We start from the raw sequence: 27,621 nt of genomic DNA on the forward strand, positions 1-27,621 counted from the left end.
TGGCTATTGTAGACATTGCTGCTATAAACATTCGGGTGCACGTGCCCCTTCGGATCACTATGTTTGTATCTTTAGGGTAAATACCCAGCAGTGCAATTGCAGGGTCATAGGGTAGTTCTATTTTCAACATTTTGAGGAACCTCCATGCTGTTTTCCAGAGTGGTTGCACCAGCTTGCATTCCCACCAACAGTGTAGGAGGGTTCCCCTTTCTCCGCATCCTCGCCAGCATCTGTCATTTCCTGACTTGTTCATTTTAGCCATTCTGACTGGTGTGAGGTGATATCTCATGGTGGTTTTGATTTGTATTTCCCTGATGCCGAGTGATATGCAGCACTTTTTCATGTGTCTGTTGGCCATCTGGATGTCTTCTTTGCAGAAATGTCTGTTCATGTCCTCTGCCCATTTCTTGATTGGATTATTTGTTCTTTGGGTGTTGAGTTTGCTAAGTTCTTTATAGATTTTGGACACTAGCCTTTATCTGATATGTCATTTGCAAATATCTTCTCCCATTCTGTCAGTTGTCTTTTGGTTTTGTTCACTGTTTCCTTTGCTGTGCAAAGCTTTTGATCTTGATAAAATCCCAAAAGTTCATTTTTGCCCTTGCTTCCCTTGCCTTTGGGGATGTTCCTAGGAAGATGTTGCTGCGGCTGAGGTCGAAGAGGTTGCTGCCTGTGTTCTCCTCGAGGATTTTGATGGATTCCTTTCTCACATTGAGATCCTTCATCCATTTTGAGTCTATTTTCGTGTGTGGTGTAAGGAAATGATCCAATTTCATTTTTGTGCATGTGGCTGTCCAATTTTCCCAACACCATTTATTGAAGAGGCTGTCTTTGTTCCATTGGACATTCTTTCCTGCTTTGTCGAAGATGAGTTGACCATAGAGTTGAGGGTCCATTTCTGGGCTCTCTATTCTGTTCCATTGATCTATGTGTCTGTTTTTGTGCCAGTACCATGCTGTCTTGATGATGACAGCTTTGTAATAGAGCTTGAAGTCCGGATTGTGATGCCACCAACTTTGGCTTTCTTTTTCAATATTCCTTTGGCTATTCGAGGTCTTTTCTGGTTCCATATAAATTTAGGATTATTTGTTCCATTTCTTTGAAAAAAATGGATGTTACTTTGATAGGAATTGCATTAAATGTGTAGATTGCTTTAGGTAGCATAGACATTTTCACAATATTTATTCTTCCAATCCAGGAGCATGGAACATTTTTCCATTTCTTTGTGTCTTCCTCAATTTCTTTCATGAGTACTTTATAGTTTTCTGAGTATAGATTCTTAGTCTCTTTGGTTAGGTTTATTCCTAGGTATCTTATAGTTTTGGGTGCAATTGTAAATGGGATGGACTCCTTAATTTCTCTTTCTTCTGTCTTGTTGTTGGTGTAGAGAAATGCAACTGATTTCTGTGCATTGATTTTATATCCTGACACTTTACTGAATTCCTGTACAAGTTCTAGCAGTTTTGGAGTGGAGTCTTTTCGGTTTTTCCACATAGAGTATCATATCATCTGCGAAGAGTGATAGTTTGACTTCTTCTTTGCCGATTTGGATGCCTTTAATTTCCTTTTGTTGTCTGAATGCTGAGGCTAGGACTTCTAGTACTATGTTGAATAGCAGTGGTGATAACGGACATCCCTGCCGTGTTCCTGACCTTAGCGGAAAAGCTTTCAGTTTTTCTCCATTGAGAATGATATTTGCGGTGGGTTTTTCATAGATGGCTTTGATAATGTTGAGGTATGTGCCGTCTATCCCTACACTTTGAAGAGTTTTGATCAGGAAGGGATGCTGTACTTTGTCAATGCTTTTTCAGCATCTATGGAGAGTATCATATGGTTCTTGTTCTTTCTTTTATTAATGTGTTGTATCACATTGATTGATTTGCGGATGTTGAACCAGCCTTGCAGCCCTGGAATAAATCCCACTTGGTCGTGGTGAATAATCCTTTTAACGTACTGTTGAATCCTATTGGCTAGTATTTTGGCGAGAATTTTTGCATCTGTGTTCATCAAGGATATTGGTCTGTAGTTCTCTTTTTTGTTGGGATCCTTGTCTGGTTTTGGGATCAAGGTGATGCTGGCCTCATAAAATGAGTTTGGAAGTTTTCCTTCTATTGCTATTTTTGGAACAGTTTCAGGAGAATAGGAATTAGTTCTTCTTTAAATGTTTGGTAGAATTCCCCCGGGAAGCCGTCTGGCCCTGGGCTTTGTTTGTTTGGAGATTTTTGATGACTGTTTCAATCTCCTTACTGGTTATGGGTCTGTTCAGGCTTTCTATTTCTTCCTGGTTCAGTTGTGGTAGTTTATATGTCTCTAGGAATGCATCCATTTCTTCCAGATTGTCAAATTTGTTGGCGTAGAGTTGCTCATAGTATGTTCTTATAATTGTCTGTATTTCTTTGGTGTTCGTTGTGATCTCTCCTCTTTCATTCATGATTTTATTTATTTGGGTCCTTTCTCTTTTCTTTTTGATAAGTCTGGCCAGGGGTTTATCAATCTTATTAATTCTTTCAAAGAACCAGCTCCTAGTTTCGTTGATTTGTTCTATTATTTTTTTGGTTTCTATTTCATTGATTTCTGCTCTGATCTTTATGATTTCTCTTCTCCTGCTGGGTTTAGGGGTTTCTTTCTTGTTCTTTCTCCATCTCCTTTAGGTGTAGGGTTAGGTTGTGTACCTGAGACCTTTCTTGTTTCTTGAGAAAGGCTTGTACCGCTATATATTTTCCTCTCAGGACTGCCTTTGTTGTGTCCCACAGATTCTGAACCGTTGTGTTTTCATTATCATTTGTTTCCATAAATTTTTTCAATTCTTCTTTAATTTCCTGGTTGACCCATTCATTCTTTAGAAGGATGCTGTTTAGTCTCCATGTGTTTGGGTTCTTTCCAAATTTCCTCTTGTTATTGAGTTCTAGCTTTAGAGCATTGTGGTCTGAAAATATGCAGGGAATGATCCCAATCTTTTGATACCGGTTGAGACTTGATTTAGGACCAAGAATGTGATCTATTCTGGAGAATGTTCCATGTGCACTAGAGAAGAATGTGTATTCTGTTGCTTTGGGATGAAATGTTCTGAATATATCTGTGATGTCCATCTGGTCCAGTGTGTCATTTAAGGCCTTGATTTCCTTGTTGATCTTTTGCTTGGATGATCTGTCCATTTCAGTGAGGGGAGTGTTAACATCCCCTACTATTATTGTATTCTTGTCGATGTGTTTCTTTGATTTTGTTATTAATTGGTTTATATAGTTGGCTGCTCCCACGTTAGCGGCATAGATATTTAAAATTGTTAGATCTTCTTGTTGGACAGTTCCTTTGAGTATGATATAGTGTCCTTCCTCATCTCTTATTATAGTCTTTGGCTTAAAATCTAATTGATCTGATATAAGGATTGCCACTCCTGCTTTCTTCTGATGTCCATTAGCATGGTAAATTCTTTTCCATCCCCTCACTTTAAACCTGGAGGTGTCTTCGGGTTTAAGATGAGTTTCTTGTAGGCAACATATAGATGGTTTTTGTTTTTTTATCCATTCTGATACCCTGTGTCTTTTGATTGGGGCATTTAGCCCATTAACATTCAGGGTAAGTATTGAGAGATATTAATTTAGTGCCACTGTATTGCCTGTAAGGTGACTGTTATTGTATATTGTCTCTGTTTCTTTCTGATCTACTTCTTTTAGGGTCTCTCTTTGCTTAGAGGACCCCTTTCAATATTTCCTGTAGAGCTGGTTTGGTATTTGCAAATTCTTTCAGTTTTTGTTTGTCCTGGAAGCTTTTAATCTCTCCTTCTATTTTCAATGCTAGCCTAGCTGGATATAGTATTCTTGGCTGCATGTTTTTCTCATTTAGTACTCTGAATATATCATGCCAGCTCTTTCTGGCCTGCCAGGTCTCTGTAGATAAGTCTGCTGCCAATCTAATATTTTTACCATTGTACGTTACAGACTTCTTTTCCCGGGCTGCTTTCAGAATCTTTTCTTTGTCACTAAGACTTGTCAATTTTACTATTAGGTGACGGGGTGTGGACCTATTCTTATTGATTTTGAGGGGGGTTCTCTGAACCTCCTGGATTTTGATGCTTGTTCCCTTTGCCATATTGGGGAAATTCTCTCCAATAATTCTCTCCAATATACCTTCTGCTTCCCTCTCTGTTTCCTCTTCTTCTGGAATCCCAATTATTCTAATGTTGTTTCGTCTTATGGTGTCACTTATCTCTCGAATTCTCCCCTCATGGTCCAGTAGCTGTTTGTCCCTCTTTGCTCAGCTTCTTTATTCTCTGTCATTTGGTCTTCTATATCGCTAATTCTTTCTTCTGCCTCATTTATCCTAGCAGTGAGAGCCTCCATTTTTGATTGCACCTCATTATAGCTTTTTTGATTTCAACTTGGTTAGATTTTAGTTCTTTTATTTCTCCAGAAAGGGCTTTTATATCTCCTGAGAGGGTTGCTTTAGTATCTTCCATGCCTTTTTCAAGCCCGGCTAGAACCTTGAGAATCATCATTCTGAACTCTATATCTGACATATTACCAATGTCTGTATTGATTAGGTCCCTAGCCTTTGGTACTGCCTCTTGTTCTTTTTTTTGTTGTGAATTTTTCCGCCTTGTCATTTTGTCCAGATAAGAGTTTATGAAGGAGCAAGTAAAATACTAAAAGGGTGGCAACAACCCCAGGAAAATATGCTTTAGCCAAATCAGAAGAGATCCCGAATTGTGAGGGGGGAGAAACGGGATAAAAAGGGGTTCAGAAAGAAAGAAAAAAAAAAAACTATTAAAAAAAAGAAAGCCAAAAAAGAAAAAATATAAAAAGAGGAAAAAAATATATATATTAGATAAACTATTTAAAAAAACGTTAAAAAAAGAAAACGGTAAAAGTTAAAAAAAAATTCAGCAGAAGAAGAGAAAAAGAAAAAAAAATTGAAAAAGAAAAAAAAAATTAAATTAACTGCAAGGCTAAAAAATCATGGGGAGAAAGCCATGAGTTCCGTGCTTTGCTTTCTTCTCCTCTGGAATTCCGCCGCTCTCCTTGGTAGGTGAACTTGGTCCTGGCTGGGTTTCCCGTTGATCTTCTGGAGGAGGGGCCTGTTGTAGTGATTCTCAAGCGTCTTTGCCCCAGGCGGAGTTGCACCGCCCTTACCCGGGGCCGCGCTGAGTAATCCGCTCGGGTTCGCTTTCAGGAGCTTTTGTTCCCTGAGCGCTTTCCGTAGAGTCCGGAGGACGGGAATAAAGATGGCGGCCTCCCGGTCTCCGGCCCGGAGGAGCCGAGAGCCCCGGGCCCCACTCCTCAGTGCGCCCTCAGAGAACAGTGCCAAATGACTCTCGTCACCCTGGCCTCTGGCCGCGCTCCGAGCTGACCGAGCCTGCGACCGGTTCAAGGCAACCCTGAGCTGAGAGTCACTCCTCGGCTCTGTCTCTGCAGCCGGCTTCCCCGTTCTAATACCGGTAAGCTCTGCGACACTGAGACACCCCCGATCCTTCTGCGACCCTGCGGGACCTGAGGCCGCGCTGACCCCGCCTGGGCTTCACCCCAGTTAAGCCTCTGGAGCGATGTCCCTCAGCGGAACAGACTTTTAAAAGTCCTGATTTTGCTCCGTTGCTCCGCCGCTCGCCGGGAGCCGGCCCCTCCCCCCGCGGTCTATCTTCCCGTCGCTTTGGATTCACTTCTCCGCCAATCCTACCTTGCAGAAAGTGGTCGATTTTCTGTTTCTAGAATTGCTGTTCTTCTTCTCTTCAATCTCCCGTTGGATTTGTAGGTGTTTGCAATCTTTAGATAAGCTATTTAGCTGATCTCCCGCTACCCGAAGTAGTCTCAGCCTGCTACTTCTCCGCCATCTTGACTCCTCCCCCCATATTTTAACCATTTTTGATGCTGATAGTTTCTTTTCCATTGCACCTATGACTCTTAGAATAGGATACTGGATTTAGGGTCTTCAGAAAAAAAGAAAATACATACTTAATTCCCCTGAGCCTCAGTATGTCTATCATTGGATGGGGTGATATCAGAAGACTGTGGGGTGTGGAAGTCCTTGGGTTAAACATAGGTCCATGTAAGTGTTGCACAAAAACATTAAGTCCTTGGGCATCTGGGTGGCTCAGTCAGTTAAGTGTCTGCCTTCAGCTCAGGTCATGACCCTAGGCTTCTGGGATTGAGCCCTGCACCGGGCTCCCTGCTCAGTGGGGAGTCTGCTTCTCCCTATACCCTTCCCTCCTGCTTGTGATCTCTCTCTCTCTCTAATAAATAAATAAAATAAATAAAATCTTTAAAAAAAAAAAAAAGCTTCAAGGTTTCTTCCTCTTTCATGCTCATAGGCTCTGACAAAGGCCAATACACCTTACCATGTGGCTGCCTCAGTATGGGAATCAACCTCAAATAATGTTTCCTAATTATAATTTTTAGATGCTCATGTTGGAAAGGGAAAAAAAAAAACAAACAAACCCATTAGCTGGCCCAAATTCCTCTCTTTTCTGAGCAACGCATAAATGGGCTTTTGCTATGGATTAGGGCTCCAAGTCATTTATGTCATCAGATAAGTGTTTCTAGACTTTCTCAGGCTCCCCCAGAATAACAGTAGTTTAGTGTGTTGGCATTACATCTGTCTCAGATGACTGGGTCAAATGACACCACCCTCCTCTGTATCTAAAACTGGGGAAAATGAAAGCCAAACACAGGGCTCAGATTTGCTAACAAATCTCACCTCCCCAAACCCAGCTCCTTATTCTCATATACAACACCTAGAATTATCTACTGTTCTCTCTCCTACTAAAACCAACCCCTTACGAAACTAAGCTACTCCAGTTTTAATGACAGAGAAAACGTTAGTGTGATACCATTTTAGGGACATTTGCATTTAAATAGGAAATCAGGCCTTTATTACACAGGAATTAAGCTCAAATAATCAAATAACATGTTTCCAGGCATCCCTCCAGCCTGGTGTGTCAAGAAAATTGGAGATGAGGGGCGCCTGGGTGGCTCAGTGGGTTAAGCCGCTGCCTTTGGCTCGGGTCATAATCTCAGGGTCCTGGGATCGAGTCCTGCATCGGGCTCTCTGCTCAGCAGGGAACCTGCCTCCTCCTCTCTCTCTCTCTGCCTGCCTCTCTGCCTACTTGTGATCTCTGTCTGTCAAATAAATAAATAAAATCTTAAAAAAAAAAAAAAAGAAAATTGGGGATGAAAGGACCTCCCTAGACATCCTTGAATTTTACACCAGCGCAGCAACCCGCCCCTCCTCGCCCCTAGCCCACTCAGGGGCAACTACACTGAACCAATGTCACGTTACTTTTATTTTTTAAAAAGCATTTTAGAAAAAAAAAAATCAAGAATCTTCTGTTCAGAAGTAAAGCTCTTCATAATAAAAATTTCAAAATAAATTTATCTCTTTCACTATTGCTGGTGGATAACCATGGTTTTTTGTATTTTTTAGAAGATTCTTTAAACAAGGTTCTCTTTGAGGAACAATTACATATTCATGAGTATTTTGGGCTAAAAGTGATATTTGTCAACAGTTTTATTTTTTTAACTGCAAAATTAAAAATTCACGTAACTAAGCCGCACTTCAAAATGACGGGTAAGAAATAAGGCAAACAGCCCATTGTCCACTTATTTGTGGCCAACAGCACTCTTGTCATAGCACAGGTCTTAAAAACAAAACAAACCCCTCCCCAAAATGCTAGTGTGCAGAGCACATGCTAGTAACTTGGATTCAGAAATTCTAGCATCAACTTTCTCCTAACAATTATCCTTTAAAATTGGGACTCTGAGAAGGAAATTAAACATGAGTCTGGTCCCAAACAATTTCCACTACAGTCAGTCAAAGTCAGTTGTGCAGGCCAGAAGTGTTCCTGGGTAGTTCAAAAGAGGATGAGTGGAGGCACAAACTTCCAAGAATGAGTGGATTGGAGCACCGAGCACAACAAGGGTCACAGGAAGGAGGATGGTGATGGAGGTAACAAGCACCATTTTTTTGGTTGGGTGCCATCTTTCATCTGTAAAGGACTTTACAAAACACTTCCACATAAATGATCTCATGTTAGAGTCCACTGGGATGTGTCCCAGATAAGCCCTGGTCTTGTAGGTGCCTCGACTCTGTGACATGGACACTGTCACCATGCCCATCATTGGGATAAGGCCCATCTCCTTAACGGCCTCTCAGCTCCCTGTAAAAACCCCAAGCTTTCACAGATGCTGGTTGTACATCACTGATTATAAAGCTCTGGGGAATTAAGCGACTCAGTATCAGTAAGTGCCAGAGTCAGACCTTGACCTCTGATCTGCTGACATTCCACTGGCTGCCACAGGGCCATGAAGCCTCATACTTCATTCATCAGCATGGTCTGTACCAATGTGGAAGTCCACACTGACCTTGTCTGGGCCAAGTTCAGGGACAGCTCTCCTCAAACACATGAGTATCTGCTGTCGCCCTGAATTCTGTCTCCAGCTAGATGACAAAAATGACGCCATCATATGATCCCTACTGACCAAAATGAAGCTAAATGTTAGTGCCTTTGGAAGTCCTATAAAATGTTGAAATTTCAGCCCTTACTGAAATCATTTAAGTTAATTCCTGAGAGTCTTTATATCCGCATCCAGTAATTTGGGTGAAGAAAATGCCCACATCACAGGGCCGGGGTCAGCAGAAGATCCTTTCTAATAGGATAGAGTAAAGCAACTGATGGCTCCATCCTGTGAATTTCAACCAAGCAGCCTTTAATGGGGTATATTTGATTAAATGCTAAAATGAATTGTTCTTTTGGTAAAAAATGGAAGTATAATATTATACTCATCTAAATAGGGAAGCCCATACTTCTTCCACTTGTATTTATTTTAGCAACCTGAAAGAGCCCTGTGGGCAAAAGTCCTTCAAATCTGGCAGCTCCTTCTGATTTTACATATTACAACATAGTATTTTTAATCCCCCAATTCTTGCACGTGTAAAGAAATCCTCCAAAATAGAGCAGCAAGCTTGGGTTGAAAAATCAATGAAAATAATTCAAGCTTGGAGAGCAATGATTGGATTCCAGGATGAGTTCCCACAGTCTGTGGCCTTGGCTGGTGGGACAGCATCGCCCGTCACTTAATCCAAGTTCAAGTCAACCACTACCTTTGCCACTCACCTTGCCGAAGGCTCTCTTTCCGTTCCCGACCCCTACAAACTTCCTTTGCAGGTGGCTTCCTCATCACTTCGACTGGTGTTTTCATGACACAGAGCTCATTCTTTCCATATTACAGTTTCCACTAACTTTGATGTCCCTTGTAGTAATTTGCTCGATTTTTATGACTTTGTTCAATTCTCTGTCACTGACACCATTTGAGGGTGATTACCTATGATGCTTTCCTCACCAGCTCTTACATATATACCAAATTAAACCAAAACCAGATAATGACAAATAAAAAGGACATAGGCAAAATGTGATGAAAACATGTAAAAGAAATGAAAACTTAAAAAAAAAAAAAAAGCTAGTAGGAAAGAAAACCCAAAATCATTCTAGTGGAGTTAGGAAAGAAAGCAGTTATTAAATTATAATGAAGAGAGAAAAAGCAAAAATTTTTATGTTTTTCTATAGCTATAGAGCTCAACACTCATGGGTCATTATATATGGAATGTATAAATGGTACTCTGTCAGCTGCTACCAGCATTTGCTGTGTTCATGTGCTTCTTTTTCCCAATGTTTCCTGCCAAAATGTCGTGACTACAAAAACAGGATGTATAAATGGCGGTTCTGGTGTCCTACATAATTAATGACCTTTCTATTCTGGAAAAATCTGGAACATTCTACATTTGCCAGGGCCTCTGCACGCTCCTGGAAGCCTGTCACACCAGCATGCTCTATACCCTTCCATCCACACTTAAGCCCTAAATGAGATCGCCCTACATATATCATAGAGTCACCTCTGTCTAAGTTTAAGACATGGCTTGAACTTTCTGCCCAGAATCATGTGGAAACCAAGTACAGGCATATAGAGTTGGAATCCTTGCCTTCACTGCGAAGCCCCTGGGGGCCTGTGGTAACCTCCTTCCATATATCTGTTACTGAGCACCTGCCTAATTCCAGGGAGAACTTTCTCCTCCCCCTCTGAAGCCAGCTCTTCTGCTCCTTATTGACTTGCAAATACCCTGTCTAACTTCAGAGTTATTAAACTAGAAATTCTCCTCCACTGTAAACTTGGGAAAGAGTAATGCTGGTGGCTCAGTCAAATGCTGATTTTCATCTCCAATGTCCGTTATGTGAAAGTTGAGTATAGAATGAGTTCACTGTTGCTGATGAGTAATAGACATGCGAGTTTGGGCCAGTTTTCTTGGGGTTACTCTTAGACAAGGAAAAGGTGGTCTGCAGGAAGAGAACCACATGATGGCTCAATATGGTCTGACAGGTGTTGGGGTGACACCTGTCCTGTCCCTTGGTCGTGGAGGTGATAGCTTCCTGGCCAACTGCCAGTCAAGGCAGTATCAGGGGACCATCTCTTCTAAACCTCTTTGCTCTACATTCCCTAGAAATAGACCAGGCTGGCAAACACTAGCCTCAGATTGACCAGGTATCCCAGACCCGATTCCACCCTGGACAGAATTCCCATATGACCCAGAGACTCCATTCCTTAGGTATACACTCAGAAGAAGTGAAAACAGAGACTCAAATACTCGTGCATGCGTGTTCTTGGCTGCACTAGCACAACAGCCAAAAACGGAGAACAAACTGAATGTCCCTCAACAGTAAACAGGTAAACAAACCCGGGGCATGACCATACGATGGAATATTATTCAACTGTGAAAGGAAGGAATTACGGACCCTGGGAATGACACAGCTGAACTGGAAGATGCTGTGTGGAGAGAAAGAAGCCCACCCGCAAAGGTCACAGACTGTAGGACTGCATTTGTATGAAATATCAAGAGGAGGTAAATCTCTAGAGATAGAATGCAGACCGGTTGTCACCAGGGGCTGGGGGCAGGAGCAGGGAGTGATGGCCGTACCAGGACACATCTCCTTCAGGAGGAATGAAATGTCCTGAAACTAGATAAAGGTGTGCCAACTGAGAAAAGAGGCAGAGCTAAAATAGAACAAAAGCATGTATTGGGGGGGTCTCAGAATTGTAATTTGGGGAGTACAGGTTTTTGGTAGCAATCCAAACTGTACAGCCCTCTCCCCACCCCCTGGGAATAAAAGTCAAGGGTTTTTGGTTGTTGTTGTTGTTTTTAAAGATTTTATTTATTTATTTATTTGAATGGAGACAGAGGAATCACAAGTAGGCAGAGAGGCAGGCAGAGAGAGAGGAGGAAGCAGGCCCCCTGCTGAGCAGAAAGCCTGATGCGGGGGTCGATCCCAGGACCCTGAGATCATGACCTGAGCCGAAGGCAGAGGCTTTAACCCACTGAGCCACCCAGGCGCCCCAAAAGTCAAGGGATTTTAAAGACAAAAGGGAATGCCCATCTGTGTTGTTTACAAAAAATTTTGATTGATGTTGGCAGAAAACTCATCTAAACAGAATGTAAGTGGTCTCTAAGGCCATCACTGAGCAAAATCTCTTACTGTGGGAGGGTGCAGGTGTTCGGGCTAAGTCCCTGGAAATTTCATGGTGTGGCCCAGCTCCAAAGCTCCTGCTTCCACTGGTGAGAACGTGCACACGGCCCACCTCCTTAATGGCCTCCTAGCTCCATCTTAAAGCCCCTGGACATCGGTGACCATGTCATTCCACCTTTTGCAGGTGCCAATTCCACATGACTGTAAGTGGACTAAACACCCCTGAATTATTGACCTTGCAATGGTTACTTCTGTATCTTATGAATTTCATCTCAATTTTTTAAAAAATTGTTTTAGAAGTCCCATCACCCCCTGTGCCTGACATCACTTGCCTCAGAGAAGGAAGCTTTCCTCCCCTGCTCTGAAGCCCTCTTGGATTTCTTCTGATTCTGACTCCTCCAGGATCTTCGTACATTAATTACGCCCCACCTACCATCCTGCCTCATCTGCCAGCTTCCTAGCTCTGGCCTTGTTAACTCATCAGCATGATACATCCTAAGCTCTAGAAGTTTTAAAAAAAACTCCTCCCTTTGATTTGTTTCCCCACTTGGAGCACCAACCCACTCTCTCCCTCCCTTCCGTGCCAAGTTTGCCAAAAAGGCAAGGCATACTGCTTACCCAAGCTCTTCCTTGCTGCCTGTAACAGCCCCCACTCCCTGGCCTACCCCGCGCGCGTGCGCGTGCGCACGCGTGCACACACCCCCCCCCCCCCCCCCACCACCACCACCACTATCCTCCCTACAGCAAGATCCTGGAGTGAAATCTTGCCTCTTCTCCCAGGAAAGCCGGCTGATTTTCTGAAAAGCCATCTGCTCCATTTTCTCGTAACTGTTTACTACCTAAAGAGCTTGCAATGATGTTTCACAGAAAGGTTGGTTTTAAGCACGTCAGATTTCTATGATTGTCACTGGCCTGCTTTCATTTTATCTTTTTAACAGGATTTTAGGAAATGCTCCATTTGTTTTTAATCTAGCTCTTGGCAGAACCTGGCAAGGAAGGAAGAATGGACAAAGAGGCAAGGAAAGGGAGTCTCTGCCTTGGAGACCCCTGCGGGCAGTGGGAGTTGATCTGAAGGTGGGCGTGAGTGTGGGTAGAAATGATCTGAGAACCTGGGGGTCACTGAGGGTCAAGAGGCAGACAAAAGCTAGGACTCATCAAATTGGACTTTGGCATAGTGACCCAGAGCTGTTACAAAGAAGCTATTCAAAGAATCACCCCAAAGAAAAGACAAAAGTTGCAAAGTGGTTTTCAAGGTCAGGAACAGAAAAGCTGACCTTTCAAAACTAACCTGGAGGGGGTCAGAAAAATAGGTTAAAGGTGCAGAAAGTAAAGAGAGTCCAGAGAGAAAGGTCCAAGGCCAAGTCTGGACCAGGACAGGGCTTCCCAGTGCTCTGGGAGGAGGGGTCTGAGACCCTTTCAGGGCGTCCACGAGGCCAAAACTATCTTATAATAATATTAAAATGTGATGTGTCTTTTTCACTCTGTTGGAATTGGTACTAAAGATGCAAGACAAAGGTGAGAAAAACTGTTCTTGCCTTCACACAAATCAAAGCAGAGACTTCGAGGCAGCAATCAAAGCCTCTTCACTGTCATCAAGCATTTGCAGGGGGTGGGAGGGGAATGGCAGTTTCACTTAGAATGTCCTTGATGAAGATGTGAAAAATTAAAATTTTATGAAATCTCAAAACCCTTGAGCACACATCTTTTTGACGTTCTCTGTAACAAAGCAGAGTTATGCATAAAGCACTTCCAATGCACCCCCAAGGTCAGGGGCTGACCTCAAGGAAACACAGGGCACAGTTGTTTGAGTCGTGCACTAGCTCACTTTTCACGGAACACCTTTTTTCCTTAAAACAATGACTGACAAACTAAAGTTGTTCAGACTTGGCTATTCAGCGGGTATTTTCTCTCAAATGAATGAAGTCACCCTATCATGTCAAGTAAAACAACCAATAATTTTTGTTATCAGGGATAAAATTTGAACTTCTCAGGAAAAATTCAAATTTTGGAAAACTTCTATCTTCCATTATGAACTTGACCTATTCACAAGACTTCAAGACTTTCCTGGTGAGACTAGTGGTGAAATTAACCACCAATGTGATTTTTTTTGTTAACGGATAATGAAATGTGTCAGCTCTGGGGAGCTCTGTATTACTCCAGTATTTTCCAAACGGCCAATGTGAGAAGTTATAAAAACCACTCATGGGTAGAAGATCAAAAATATAAGACATATCAAGGGAAATCTAACAGAACAAGAGTTCATTGATAGGGTGTCAGATTCTTGCATTCAATTAACCTTTAAAAATTTGCCATTTATCAAATTCAAAAGTATTTACAAGAAAAATATCCAAAATTATCTGAAATGACTATTAAAACACTCCTCTGTTTTCCAACTAAGTATCTGTTGAGGCTAAATTTTCTTCATACACTTCAACCAAAACAACACATTGCAACAGATTGCATGTAAAAGCAAGTGTAAAAATCCAGCCATCTTCCTTTAAGCCAGATATTAAAGAGATTTGTTAAAATGAAAACAGTGCTTCTCTTCCCACTAAATTCTTTCTGCTTTGAAAAATGTAGTTACAGAAAAAAAAGAAAAGAAAAATGTAGTTACTTTTTGGGGTGCCTGGGTGTCTCAGTTAATCCTCTTACTTTCAGCTCAGGTCATGATGCTGGGGTCCTGGGATCTAGCTCTGTGTGGGGCTCCCTGCTCAGCAGGAAGTCTGCTTCTCTCTCTCCTTCTGCCCCTCCCTCCCCCAACTTGTGCTCACTCTCTCGCTCCCTCCCTCTTTCCCACAAATACAAGAAAATCTTTTAAAAAAGGAAAAATAGTTACTTTTTATTTAAAAAGTGTTAATTTATGTTACCATGCAATGATGGGTTTACTAATATTAAGTTCCTCAGTTTAAATTTAATGTGATAAATACCAATAGGATATAACCCAATAAACAAAAGCTCTTTAGGGTCCTCAGCATTTTCTATGACTATAAAGGAGCCCCGAGACCAAAAAGTCAAAAACCACTGGGTGAGGTGAAGCCACGCTGTTCTGTAAATAAAACCACAAACACCCCATCCAGGGGACAAATCCTCCAGTGAGTCTGTAACTCTTTGGCAGGCAGAAAATGGGACCAACCGCTGAAGAGAAAGCACCAGGAAAGCCAGCAGGGAGCTATTTTTGGACAGAAGGACCAGGAGATCTCCACTAATACCATGAACACCACCCTCCCAGCTCTTGCCTGCCACGAAGACATTAGTCACACACCCAGGGTCCACTGGCATGTCAGTTTCGTTTGGGGACACTGTACTGTCCTACCCCCTAACATAGACCTTCATTCCGAATCCACCTAATATTCCCACAACTCAGACCGGTAAGCCGCAAAGCCAGAACCAATTCTTAAAACCTAAGAGGATGTCACAGAAGGAATGGGGAAAACTTCAGCATCAAACCAAAGCCCTAATCTCCTCAGACTTCAGGACAGAAGATGAGTCCATTTATACCAACGCTGTCTTTGGAGCAGCCGCGCAGAACGGAAAACCATGGGCAGAAAACAATCAAAGGGCGCAAGGGTGAGTGTTTTAGGGAGAGGAAAGCATGCCCACCAAATTCCAGAGTGAGGATTTTCTTCTCGCAGGCATAAAAATCTAGCCAGAACCTTCTTTTTATTATTGTACAAGCAGAAGTTTATCATTCCTGTGGATCTAAGATACTGCGTGTGGATCTAAGATACCGCATGATGTCTATAGTTAATACAGTATTGTGTATTCAAAAGTGACTAAGAAGGTAGATCTTAAAAATTCTCACTACCAGAAAAAAAAAATTGTAACTAAGTGACGTGATGAATGAACTAAACTTAGGAGGGTGATCATCTCACAACATACACCTGTATCAAACTTTTACCTTGTACTCTTAAAACTAATGCAATGTTATATGTCAAGTGTATCTAATGCAATGCTATATGTCAAGTGTATCTCAATAAAAGGGGGGAGGGAGTAATCTAAAACAAAGAACAGGGACGCCTGGGTGGCTCTGTTGATAGGTATCTGCCTTGGGCTCAGGTCATGCTCTCGGAGTCCTGGGATTGAGTCCTGCATCGGGCTCCCTGCTCAGTGGAGAGCCTGCTTCTCCCTCTGCCTGCCACTCCCCCTGCTTGTGCTCTCTCTCTCTCTCTGACAAATGAATAAATAAAATCTTTACAAAAAAATAAAATAAAATAAACCAAAGAACAGTGGCCAGGCTATATGTAAAGGGTCACAGGGGACACCTATAGGGATTTTTTTTTATTGTTATGTTAGTCACCATAAAGGGGATTTTCTCTTTCCTTGCCTTCCTTGGCTCCCTTGTACTCTGATTTTCTCAAAGTCTTCTCTACAAGAAGAGAGTCCCAGAGAGCTTAGTCCCCCCTGCCCATGTAATGTATGCCCCAAACTCCAAGTGGAAATTGTCGAATCTTCTAGGTCTCTCTGACTGCTGTTGAGGTCTGGCCTCCACGGCATGGCACAGTATCAGCAGTGTCTCATCTCAGGGCCACCCCCAGACCCACAGGGTCCAGATCCATATTTTAACAAGATCCTCCCAGAATTCATGAGTATGTTAAGCCTGAAGAAGTGCTGCCCCCAAAAGTCACAAGGTCAAATCATTCAAAAAGTTTTTGACCTGACAGTGCCTGGTTTTCCTTACAGTGAACAGTGAACCCTTACGCAAAGACACTACACAAGCAGTAAGGCTCACTGTCACCGTGAATGTTCTACTAGAAGCAGTGCTGCCCCATGGAAGGAGCCCCCCAACAGATGGGCAGAAATCTCCCTCCATTCTTGTCTTGCCTCTACCACAATCTAGTTCTTGGGCTGTGGACAAATAGCTTAAAGCTCTCTTAGACCTCCGTTTCCTGGTGTTTAAAACAAAATAGGTGGGGAGTCCTTTCAAATTACCTTTCAGGGATTGGAGGCACCTGGGTGGCTCAGTGGGTTAAGCCTCTGCCTTCAGCTCAGGTCATGATCTCAGGGTCCTGGAATCAAGTCCCCACATCGGGCTCCCTGCTCGGCGGGGAGCCTGTTTCCCCCTCTCTCTCTCTTCCTGCCTCTCTGCCTACTTGTGATCTTTGTCTATCAAATAAATAAATAAAATCTTTAAAAAAAATAATAAAATTACCTTTCAGGGATGCCTGGGAGGCTCAGTCCGTTAAGCGTCTGCCTTCGGCTCAGGTCATGATCCCAGGGTCCTTGCTCAGTGGGGAGTCTGCCTCTCCCTCTCCCTCTGTTCCTCCTCTCCTGCTCTTGTGTTTTCGCTCTCTCTCAAATAAATAAATAAAATCTTAAAAAAAAATCACCTCTACTTTCAATTCTTTGACCCTGGAAATGTCACGAGGGATATAATCCTCACCCCAATATATTTAGGATGCCAACAACAAGGCTTCTGTAACTGTCCACTAGCAGGAGGAGATACATTTCAACCTTCTGGAAAATGCTGACACCAAACAGAAGCATGGTGAGACATCTTTCCTTTGGGACATAAATTTACAATTATTTCTCTAAATAATTTAAAATAGACTCAAATATGCTGTCCTGTTTTGTGTAGGCAATGATATGATCATCCTGTTTTACAACATAAGAGGCTGCAATGGCTTTTTAATTTTTTTAAATTTTTTTTAAGATTTTATTCATTCATTTGAGAGAGAGAGAGCACAAGCATGGGAAGAGCAGAGAGAGGGAGACGCAGACTCCCCAGCTGAGCAGGGAGCAGGGAACCCCACTCAGGCCTGGATTCCACAGCCCTGAAATTATGACCTGAGCTGAAGTCAGATGCTTAACTGACTGAGCCACCCAGCTGCCCCAGCAATGGCTGTTTAATTACATTAGTGCCAAGAATTATAATTCAGACACGAGTCAGTGAGATTCTAGACAGGCTTCTCCTTGATCACTGAAAACACAACTGGGATGCACTCACATTATGATCTCTGTGCTTAATATGTTTCTAATAATTATGATTCTATTTTTATTATCCATAAAAGTACTTTCATCTCAGAGATCCACAAGGCAGTTTCTGCAAGGAAAATCTGTAGGACAGATCGCCCATCCCTTATTAGCAAATAAATGTATCTCAGGCCCGTTCATTTGGCATTTATTCCTAAGCATCTATTCTCCAGCTCAAAAATGTTTAATGAGCACTGTTCTGAAGCTATTTATTCAGTCAAGAAAAAGCCCTCCCTCCCTTAGAACAATTTCTTAGAACAAAGTGTCTCTTTTCTCTGTAACACCACTAACCACTGCTTCGTCAAGTAGGTTCCATCCACTGTTTTGCTCTGACCCTCCCCTGCTGTGGTTTGTTCCCTACTTACAGGGGGAGCACCCCCACAGTGCTGGCAGCCTGTGGGGACCTGACCCTGCCATGCACTGAACAGAACTAGCAGCAAGCAGCTCCATGGCTTGCTTGCCAGCTGCTGTTTTGATGCCGAGAAGGATACAGCAAATGCCCTTCCTCTGATTCTTTGATGGGCTTCCTTGTCTACCCAATGTCCCTCCCCATTTCTTTCTCAAAAACCTGCCAGGTCACAGGCTTTTTGCAAAGCCTCATTAGGGTCTTTACACTTAGACTGATGGTGGTGGAAAAATGAGCTCTCATAGATGTGATGAGCCAAAGAATATGACATCTTCTTCTGCCCCCTGGCACAGTGCTCTTCCTAACCCAAAGAGGAGTTTGCTGACAGTTTCCAGCCCACAGGAGGATGGCATCAAAGAGGCCACTGGTTCAAATTATTCTAACCGATTTCTTTTTGAAATGAGAAGAAAAGGCTTGGCAACATTGCTTGAAATGTTCCCGAGGGGTTACTACAACGTTCTGGGTCACACCATCTGTGGGAAGGCTTAAGATCAGAGACTAGTTTCCAACTCATTAGTTTATGAAACCAAATTCACCATGTCCTTCCCATGCTCCCGTAACCAAACATATAATTCAAATTATAATATCTAACTCGAAACTCAGAGATTTGATTTTACGCCCTATTCTTGTTCTTAATTATTTATTTTGTTCATTTGGCTCATAGGCAGTTTTGGAGCACCCCCCCCCCCAACCATGCCGGAAGTCCCCTGCTGAGCTGTTACAATGATACAGATGGAACAAACAGGCTCTAAAAGCACGGAGCTCACCATCTGAGGCTCCACTGGGAAGCTCTCTATGATCCCATCTCTGAGTAAGGTATTTCTCTGAGCCTCCAAAAGGCACCTGCAGATCCCTCCCATGGCACACATCACCCCATGCTTGAATCCACGATTCATCCAGCACCCCGCATCTTAGCTGACCAAGTGTGTCCTCGCCAGTGCCTGGCGTGGGACCAGGCACAGATGGGTAATAACTCTGCAGGCCAGTGCATGCAAATAGTAACACACATAAAGAAATATAAGCAGAAATCAAAGGTCAGGTGTCTCATTAGAAAACTAAAATGTTGCCAGGCTTGAGAGAGGGAGCTTGTAGCAGGAGGTATGGATAGCTTTCCGAAGGAAGAAGGTTTGGGGTTGAACCTGGAATAAAGTTAGGAAGGTGGGAGGGCAGGAGGCACAGGGCTGGAGTAGGATGGTGTAGCAGCTAAGCATTCCAGATGGTGGGAACAGCATGAGCAAAACCACAGGGAGTTGAGGGAGGAAGCAGGGGGACACTTGGCTAGTGAGGGGAGCCACAGTTCAAGCTGGAAAGGATGTTCACGCACGCAGATCAGGGCAGACTCATCACTTTGCCCTGCGAATGAGATTAGAAACAAGCAAACTTCAGAAATGGGAACTTGCTGGGAGCCCTAATAAAGAGGCACATCTTTGGAAATAGGAAAAACAATAAGGAGGGTGTTGATATAAGGCAGACTGACTCCTGGAAGGGTAGTATCCCCTACCCAGGCCACAGGGGCTCTAGAACAAGGACAGAGGGTGTTATCAAACCAGGGACAAAGCAACCAGTTAAGGTCAGTGACTTATTCCCAATAAACCAACCCTAACCAGAAGAACTCGGCTGTGAAAATACTAGGACTTACTAGAGCTTGAGCCTTCAACTCCCAGGAGTAGGGAGGGAGGTAACAGAAGGTTGGGAACTTTCAGGAACCTGACATGTTCCTACTTCTCCCGTGGACAGGCCCACATCTAGAGACAGAATTAAGATTAAGACACAGGCTCCAAAGGGGCTTGGGAATGGCTCTCAGACACAAAGCCAGCTTACCTCTCTCTCAAAACAAAGTCTGAGTAGGTAGCACCTGTATCCAATTCAAACAGCCTCAGGATGATAGATTCCGAAGGCAAGAGCTAGAGAGAATCCTGAGGAACCTTCTAAGGATGGAGGCCTGATCCTTATCAATACAGACCTGGGCTAACACACAGGAGAGCACTGAGGTAAGTATGGAAACATTATATCACCTATCAGCATTTCTCTTTATTAATTCCACATGACCTTAAAATTATGAACAATGAAATCCTTGAATAAAAAGATGTTGTATATTGCTTTAGAGAAGCAGCAAAAGTAGGGAGATGGTAAGCTCTGGTCCTGAGACTCCACTTACAGAATGATAGTCCACAATCTACTTCCGCCAAATCACCTGGCTGCCAATGAAGGGTGTCATAATCCGAGTGAGGGTCTTGGAATATGAACCTTTTTGTCAGGGCCTCAAGCAAATCTTAGGCAAACTAAAATTTTAAAACTATTCCTTTAACTTTGTGGGCAAGGAACACAAATCAGCAGAAAGGAGGCAACGGTGAATCTGAGAAAAAATAGAATCTCATGATGATAAATTTAATGTGTCAACTTGGCTGAGTCATGGTGCCTAGCTATTTGGTCAAACAATATTCTGGATGCTCCTATGAGGGTGTTTTTGGATGAGATTTACATTTAAATCCGTGGACTTTGAGGAAAGCAGCTTACTCCTATAGCGAGGGTGGGCCTCGCCCAAACAGTTGAAGGCCTAAATAGCATGAGAGGCTGATCTCCCCTGAGCAAGAGAGAACTCTGCAGCAGATGGCCTGCAGACTTCATTCCCCAACATCAGCTCTTCCTGGTTCACCAGAAGACCCTTTTGCACGAGAGCTGAAGCTCTTTCCTGAGTCTCCTGCTCACTGGCCTCCCACTCAGATTTTGGCGACACCAAGACTCCACAATGATGGAGTTATAATAAGTCAATCCCTTAAACTAAATCTCCTTAATTCATAAATATATAGGATAGGATAGGTTGTACTTTGGTTCTGTTTCTCTGGAGAATCCTAATACATAACTCTTGTTCTTGAAAGACAGGGTCCGTGAATCCTAAGTGGATCTTAAGAAGGCTTAAGGCCCACACCAGCAAAGCGCCCTGACACTTACCATTAGGATAATTAGGGAATCATCAAATAGACAGCAGCCAAATTTGGTGACAAAATTCAAAGAGAAGTAGTAACTAGAGTCAACTTTTTATTTTTTATTTTATTTATTTAATTTTTTAAAAATTTTTTGGAGGGGTAAGGAGAAGAAAAGATCAGAATCAACCCTCGTTAACAAAAGCAGTTTTCAAAAAACAGAGCTCCTTCCCATGTTACAGTAAACATACAAAAAGACTTTCCCAGGGGTGCCTGGATGGCTCAGTCAGTTTAGCAACCCACTCTTGATTTCAGCTCAGGTCAAGATCTCAGGGTCATGGATCGAGCCCACATCAGACTCCATGCTCAGTGGGGAATCTGCTTCACTCTCTCTCTGTCTCTTTTTCCACCTCCTTCTTCCTCTCCCTCTGCTTGCATGTGCACGCGCTCTCTCTCTCTCTCTCTCTCTCTCTTTTTCTCTAAAATAAATAAAGAAATCTTAAAAAAAAAAAGAGAGAGAGAGACTTTCTGAGGACGGAGTGCTCTCTAAGAGCATGAAGATAGAGCTTTATGGCAAACCACCTGTCAGCTTGGAAATGTAAAATCGCCTCTAGCCAAAGTCCATCTGCAAGGAAATACCTCCATGACCCAATGAGAGTAGTATGGGAATCACAGAATTGCTCTTATTTTGATGGATGATCTAATAAAAAGATATAAAAGTAATTAGAAACAATCGCATTAAACCACCAAGTAGAGCTCTTTTTGTTTTGAACTACAGAGTGGCTTCTTGCCTTGGCTGAAAGACTGCACTATGTAACTTCTAAGTTGAGGAAACAGTACAAAGAAGGAAACCTGAGAGCAACAGTCTTTTATGGCCACCAAACTGTTTACAAGTCACCGCGACAGCCACTGACAACCATCACAAAAAGCCCTGGGACATCACTTACACTCGAAAAATATAAGCCCAATTTCCATTCCTAATCCTGCCACAGGTAGTACAACTCCTGCCATGTTTTTGTGAATGGGAGGACTGGCTTCCAGATGGTTCTCTCCAAGAAAACAATGTGGCGGGTCTGTACAGCAACATGGTAATTGCAGCCTAGCCATTCGCTTAGCATCACTGGGGGTAATTATTGTGGCTTGGGTAAGATGACTGGCCACAATTTCCTTCAATTCACTGAAGGTAAATGCAGGCTTTGAGAGAAGCAACAACAACAGAGGTTTCACACCTGGTGTGGGACGGGGGGCAGAGGAGGGAGGCGGGGCATTCAGAGCTCTTCAAAAGAGCCAGCACCCATAATGAAGCTGTACCTCCTTTAAGTGACCTGCCAAAATTAGCAGGGATTCTTCAGGAAGGCTCTTGAGTCCTTTCTGCACAAAAAAACAAAGCACTTTGGCAAGATCTGCGAAGTTACCTGCCAGGCGCTAAATGCTTCAGCTGCCTTTTCAGTGAGTTAATTCTACACCAGCAGGCAGAGCCTCTTGGGGAGAGGGGCCACGCAGATGACACCCATGCAGAGGAAGAGGGTAAGCCAGCAACATGCATGTTCTAAGAAAACATGGTGGGCCTAGGTCACTCTGTCGGTTGAGTGTCTGACTCTAGGTTTTGGCTCAGGTCATGATCTCAGTGTTGTGAGATCGCGCACCACATTGGGCTTTGCGCTGAGCCTAGAGCCTGCTTATGATTTTCTCTCTTCCTCTCCCTCTGCCACTGCCCACCATACATGCATGCATCGTCTCCCCCTCTCTCTCCGTCTCCAAAAACAAAAACAAAAACAAACAAACAAAACAAATCATGGTGACTTCCGTATGGGTAAGAAGTCTCCTCAGATGATTCATCCACCGTAAGAGAAAGCTCACAAGGGAACAACCACTGTGTCAGTCCCAAATTCCGAGAACAATCCTCCCTTCCTCATCTCAGCCATTTCTCGTCCACCACTCTTGTCTTTCTCACAGCTAGTGAGGCCCAAGAACTATTCACTCGGAATAATAAGGATGAATCTGGGGAACACCGATGTGTCTCCTCTTCACACTTGGAAGGTTTGATGCTCTTCCAGCTGGGGCCGTTAGCATTCCTCAGGTTTGCCCGCTTCCTCTCATCTGGAACGTCCTTATCAGATGAGCTCCCCCACTGCTTCCTCATCTTCTCTCAGCTTCTATACCCTGCTCTGCCTCTACTGTCACAGCAGAACACTCAAGATCCTTTACTTCTTTTTTTCCACCCATGAACTGATAAATGAAGCTTCTCCTCAGGAAAGAGAGAAAACGGCCCAAGTTGCTGGGCAAGATGGAAGAAAACAGGATTCAGGGGCAGGCTTGGCTTTATACAAGAAATCCCTGGCTCTGTCTCCTGGTTCCATGCCAGGCACCATCCCCTGCCGGGGGGGTTTCATTCTGGCTTTGGTTTACATTTGTGTTCCTTTTCAAAGATTTAGCATAAATTATTGTTCTCTAACTCTCTTAGGGCATTCTGCCTCTGCAGAGAATATCTCACCAGAAAATGGTATATTTACGCCTCCACAAATATACACCTAACACATCAAGATCATGGGTCTTCCAAAATGACCTGAGCAACGCCTGAAAGTGTCTCCCAACACCTCTCTGTCCGTCACCTCCCTCCCCTCAGTGTACCAAGTTCATACCACTATTACCAAATGTGTCGACATTACCCTCAGGAAGTTTCTCCAAAGAAAGTTCACCTGCACCACCCGTAAAATTGATCTGAAACTGGGGCACCTGGGTGGTTCAGTCAGTTGAGAATATGCCTTTGGCTCAGGTCATGATCTCGGGGTCCTGGGATCGAGCCCCATGTCAGGCTCCCTGCTTAGCAGGGAGTCTGCTTGTCCCTCTCCCTCTGCCTCTCCCCCTGTGTCTCCTCTGGCTCCTGTTCACTCTCTCTCTCTCAAATTAAAAAAAATATTTTTTTAAATATCGGTCTAAAACAAACCACGCTCTTTTGGGACTTGGGGGACCCACCTCACTTTGCATGAACTCCAGTGGACAAATGTGTGGAACAGGGAGATGTTCATGGAGGCAAGTGGCAAGAGGAACAGATGTACCCTAATGGAACAGGCTCCCTCCTAAGGGGTGAGTCTCCCTCTCCTGGGATGACGGGCAGAACCCAAGTACTCCTGCGGAAGCTGTCTTAACAGAGCCCTGTACCGGGGATGTGGGTCTCAGTGACCACAGTCCCATGCTGGTCTGCCTCTCAGACCCCTGTCACTCAGTAGAGAACAAGGAGGAGGAACTTGTCCTTCCCTGCCCCTGCCCCAGGCCCGTGTGACCTGAGCCATAAAGAAGAAGGGGCACAGGACTGTGGCCCACCATAGCATCGATGACGCTGGTCCGCATAGGTCAAAAATAACATGAGCCTTCCTGACCCTGCGTCTTCTCTGTTCCTTCTTATTCTTTTCTCTTGCTTCTGTAACTCTGTTATAGAACTTCCGCTAGAGAAATGCTAAGTCTGAGGAGGGGAGACGTAACAACTGGAAAGTAAATGCCTCTGCTATTGTTCTGGATTCTTCCACCAGACAGCAGGACTGTTCTTCTCAAAACATCTCTACTTCACCCAAAGCAAAATCTAGCACTGCCCCAACATGTTAAAAGGACTTTAAAAAGTTACACAGAGACTGGATATCCATATGCTGCTCACTAATGTATAACTGAAACCAGAAATTTGTAGGGATTTTTCAGCAAATTCACTAGTTCTCTCCTCTTTCATTCTTGATAGATAGACATAGATAGGCATCAATATACAGGTATAGACACATATTTACGTAAATATAACTTTTAAAAGCTACCAGGTGTCCCCTTACCTCGGATGGCTTCGTGGTACATTCTCCTTTTCCAGAACATTCCAGGCCATTTGCATGGCTCTCCCCTGATACACAGGTGCTGGCCTTCACCACCAGAGTTAAGCGCAAAGCCACAATAGATTTAGTAACAGAATCATTCACAAAACCTAAGGGCGGGGGGGACAAAAGAAAATGTAAAGTAAAACTTTACCAACATTCTTTCCACAAGACGATGAGTTTATTTTCCGCAGCATTCAAGTCAGACGAACAAAACAAAATGTAATGCTAGGCCAAGAAATAAAGCGTGTGACTAGTGGTCATTCAGACCTCTGGCCTTTCAAGAAAGATCAAGCAACATGAGAAATACCTAAGGCCCAAGGAGAGACCAGGCCCTCGGTCATGGCATTAGATGCTGCTGTTCTGCTCCTGCCCATCTCTTCCGGGGGCCATTTTGTCTCTTAATTCCAACCCCCCATTAGCATCTTAGAATTTACTAGTTTTGAGCCCATCTTCTCCCAGAGGCCACCTGCCCATACCTCCCGACTCTTCCTCATCCTGGCTATTTTGGATGGTGACAAGCACTAAATATCTCTCAAGACCACCCCCCATGCCAGCCTGCCCGAGTGGCTCTCAGTGTCCTGACAGGTGGATAAGTAGGACAGGAACACATTCAATGATGGGCTTATTGATACCTAGCATCATTCATCATCAGCCTGACTACACGGTATCAATTAAGTTATGTGATTTAACCATCTAATAAAACAGGGCCAATCACAGTTGAAGATTGATCGAACCGTCCCTGATGTGTCATATTTATCCCCAAATGATCTTGCAACTAGTGCAGCTACTTGTACGTAGGAGGTAACAATAAATGTAGAAAAAAAAAAGCCTCCAAATGGAATGAAGAAATAATACTGCAAGTATCTTGCATCAATAATATGATGCTTTCCCTAGGAGAGTGTCTCTTTTTTTCTAACAAGAATATTCATTTATTTACGTCTAAGTTTTCATTTCTAAACGAACAACCTACCATTAACATTTCCATTATCCAGGAGACAGACTCCTGTTTTGCCCATACAAGGTGCTTAAGACAAGGTGGTGACAGTGATTCTAGACATCCATGACTCTCTGAGCCCCAATTTTCTCTTGTGCTGGGGAAGGAAAATAACCGCAAAATAGGGTGACCATAGAATTTATCCTCCAAAGTAGGACTCTTTTCCAATCAAAATGGGAGAGCTTTCGGGGCGCCTGGGTGGCTCAGTGGGTTAAGCCGCTGCCTTCGGCTCAGGTCATGATCTCAGGGTCCTGGGATCGAGTGCCGCATCAGGCTCTCTGCTCGGCAGGGAGCCTGCTTCCCTCTCTCTCTCTCTCTCTCTGCCTGCCTCTCTGTCTACTTGTGATCTCTCTCTGTCAAATAAATAAATAAAATCTTAAAAAAAAAATGGGAGAGCTTTCATGATTGCAAGTGGACACAGGCATAAAATGAGACTGTCTCAAATAATGGGACAAAATGGTCACCCTCCTCCTCTGGCCTGAGGAGCGCCCAGAGATGAATTTGCAACATGTCAAGTACTCCATTAACGCCGGGGTTGTTTTTAACAGGCAGATGACAGATTCGAAACAGCAATGTAAGATTTAATTCAACCCACAAGTTTTAAGGTTATGATGGATGTTAAAGCAAGTCACAGCAGAGGAGAGACACCTCTCAACTTCTGTTTGTAACCAGGAGACAAATGTCTCTTGGAGCCTTGGTAAAGACAGGTTCCACAGGTCTCACAAACAGTGGTATTTCACACCCATAGAGAACTAGTGGCTTTCTTCCTAAGATGTCCTACTGAAAACTTGATCATTCACTGGCTTTGGGACAGAAGGAAAGCATGGTTCTGGCAAAGGCACTTCCCTCTACAGAGGTCCGTACTTCCTCTGTCATGGCTCCTCACTCTGTGGGCGGCTTACGCCATCTCCCAGCTGCCTTTGCTCATGTCTGGCTCACCCCAGCTCTGTAAACAGTTGCCTGGAATACCCCATCCTCTCCCAACGTTATAGCTCCGATCTCACCTTATTCCTGAGCTTTTCCTCAACAGTCCACCCTCCTCCAAGCTCTGCTGTGTCCACCTGTGCCCGAGTACACGCTCCCGTGTACAGGTCCCTGGTTTTTCTCTGTCTCAGATGCTTTCTTATCTACCCACCTTTACTGAAGCTTCCTTAATGGCAAGGGACAAAGTCTTAGAGAAGTGGTTGGTAGGAAGGCAAGAGACGGGTACATATATGACCTGGGAAAACTTTCCAAAATGTCCTGCCATCCAACATGTCAACTTTAAAAAAAAGAGCAATCACTCAAATGCATAAATTCCAGTTTACTAAAAAATAGTTTTTTTATCAACTTATGAGTAAACATTATAGGAAAATGGAGCCTGGTACAATGGTGGGATGCTACCAGAGGTCTTATTCTAAAAGACATTTTTACACATAAAATAATGGAGGAAAAATCAGATATCAGAATTTATAGAGGTGTCTTTTGTGATTTTGCTTTGTTCTCTGGTTTCATATTAAATTATTGTTAAAAACTATATCACATGCCTACTTACTAAACATTTAAATCACAAAATGCTATGTAAGACCACCTGGGTGGCTCAGTCGGTTAAGCATCTACCTGTGGCTCAGGTCATGATCCCAGGGTCCTGGGATGGGGGCCCATGTCAGGCTCTCTGCTAAGTGGGGAGTCTACTTCTCCCTCTCCCTCTGCCCCTCCCCTTGCTATTGCTCCCTCACTCGCTTTCTCTCTCTCTCTTTCTCTGTCAAATAAATAAACAAAATCTTTTTTTAAAAATTGCTATATAGGGGCACCTGGGTGGCTCAGTGGGTTAAAGCCTCTGCCTTCGGTTCAGGTCATGATCCCAGGGTCCTGGGATCGAGCCCCGCATCAGGCTCTCTGTTCAGCAGGGAGCCTGCTTCCCTTCCTCTCTCTCTGCCTGCCTCTCTGCCTACTTGTGATCTCTGTCTGTCAAATAAATAAATAAAATC

At 43.5% G+C, this 27,621-nt stretch overlaps 1 protein-coding gene across 1 annotated transcript in view; it reads right to left on the minus strand.

The window, feature by feature from the left end:
* The window catches only part of DNER (delta/notch like EGF repeat containing), a 327,654-nt gene that overhangs the window by 131,426 nt on the left and 168,607 nt on the right, over nt 1-27,621 (minus strand). Inside the window, 1 exon segment of the mRNA XM_047722680.1 lies at nt 24,619-24,764. Coding sequence (XP_047578636.1) covers nt 24,619-24,764 — 146 coding nt within the window.

Source organism: Lutra lutra, chromosome 3 (assembly GCF_902655055.1).
Source record: "Lutra lutra chromosome 3, mLutLut1.2, whole genome shotgun sequence".
Lineage (NCBI taxonomy): Eukaryota > Metazoa > Chordata > Mammalia > Carnivora > Mustelidae > Lutra > Lutra lutra.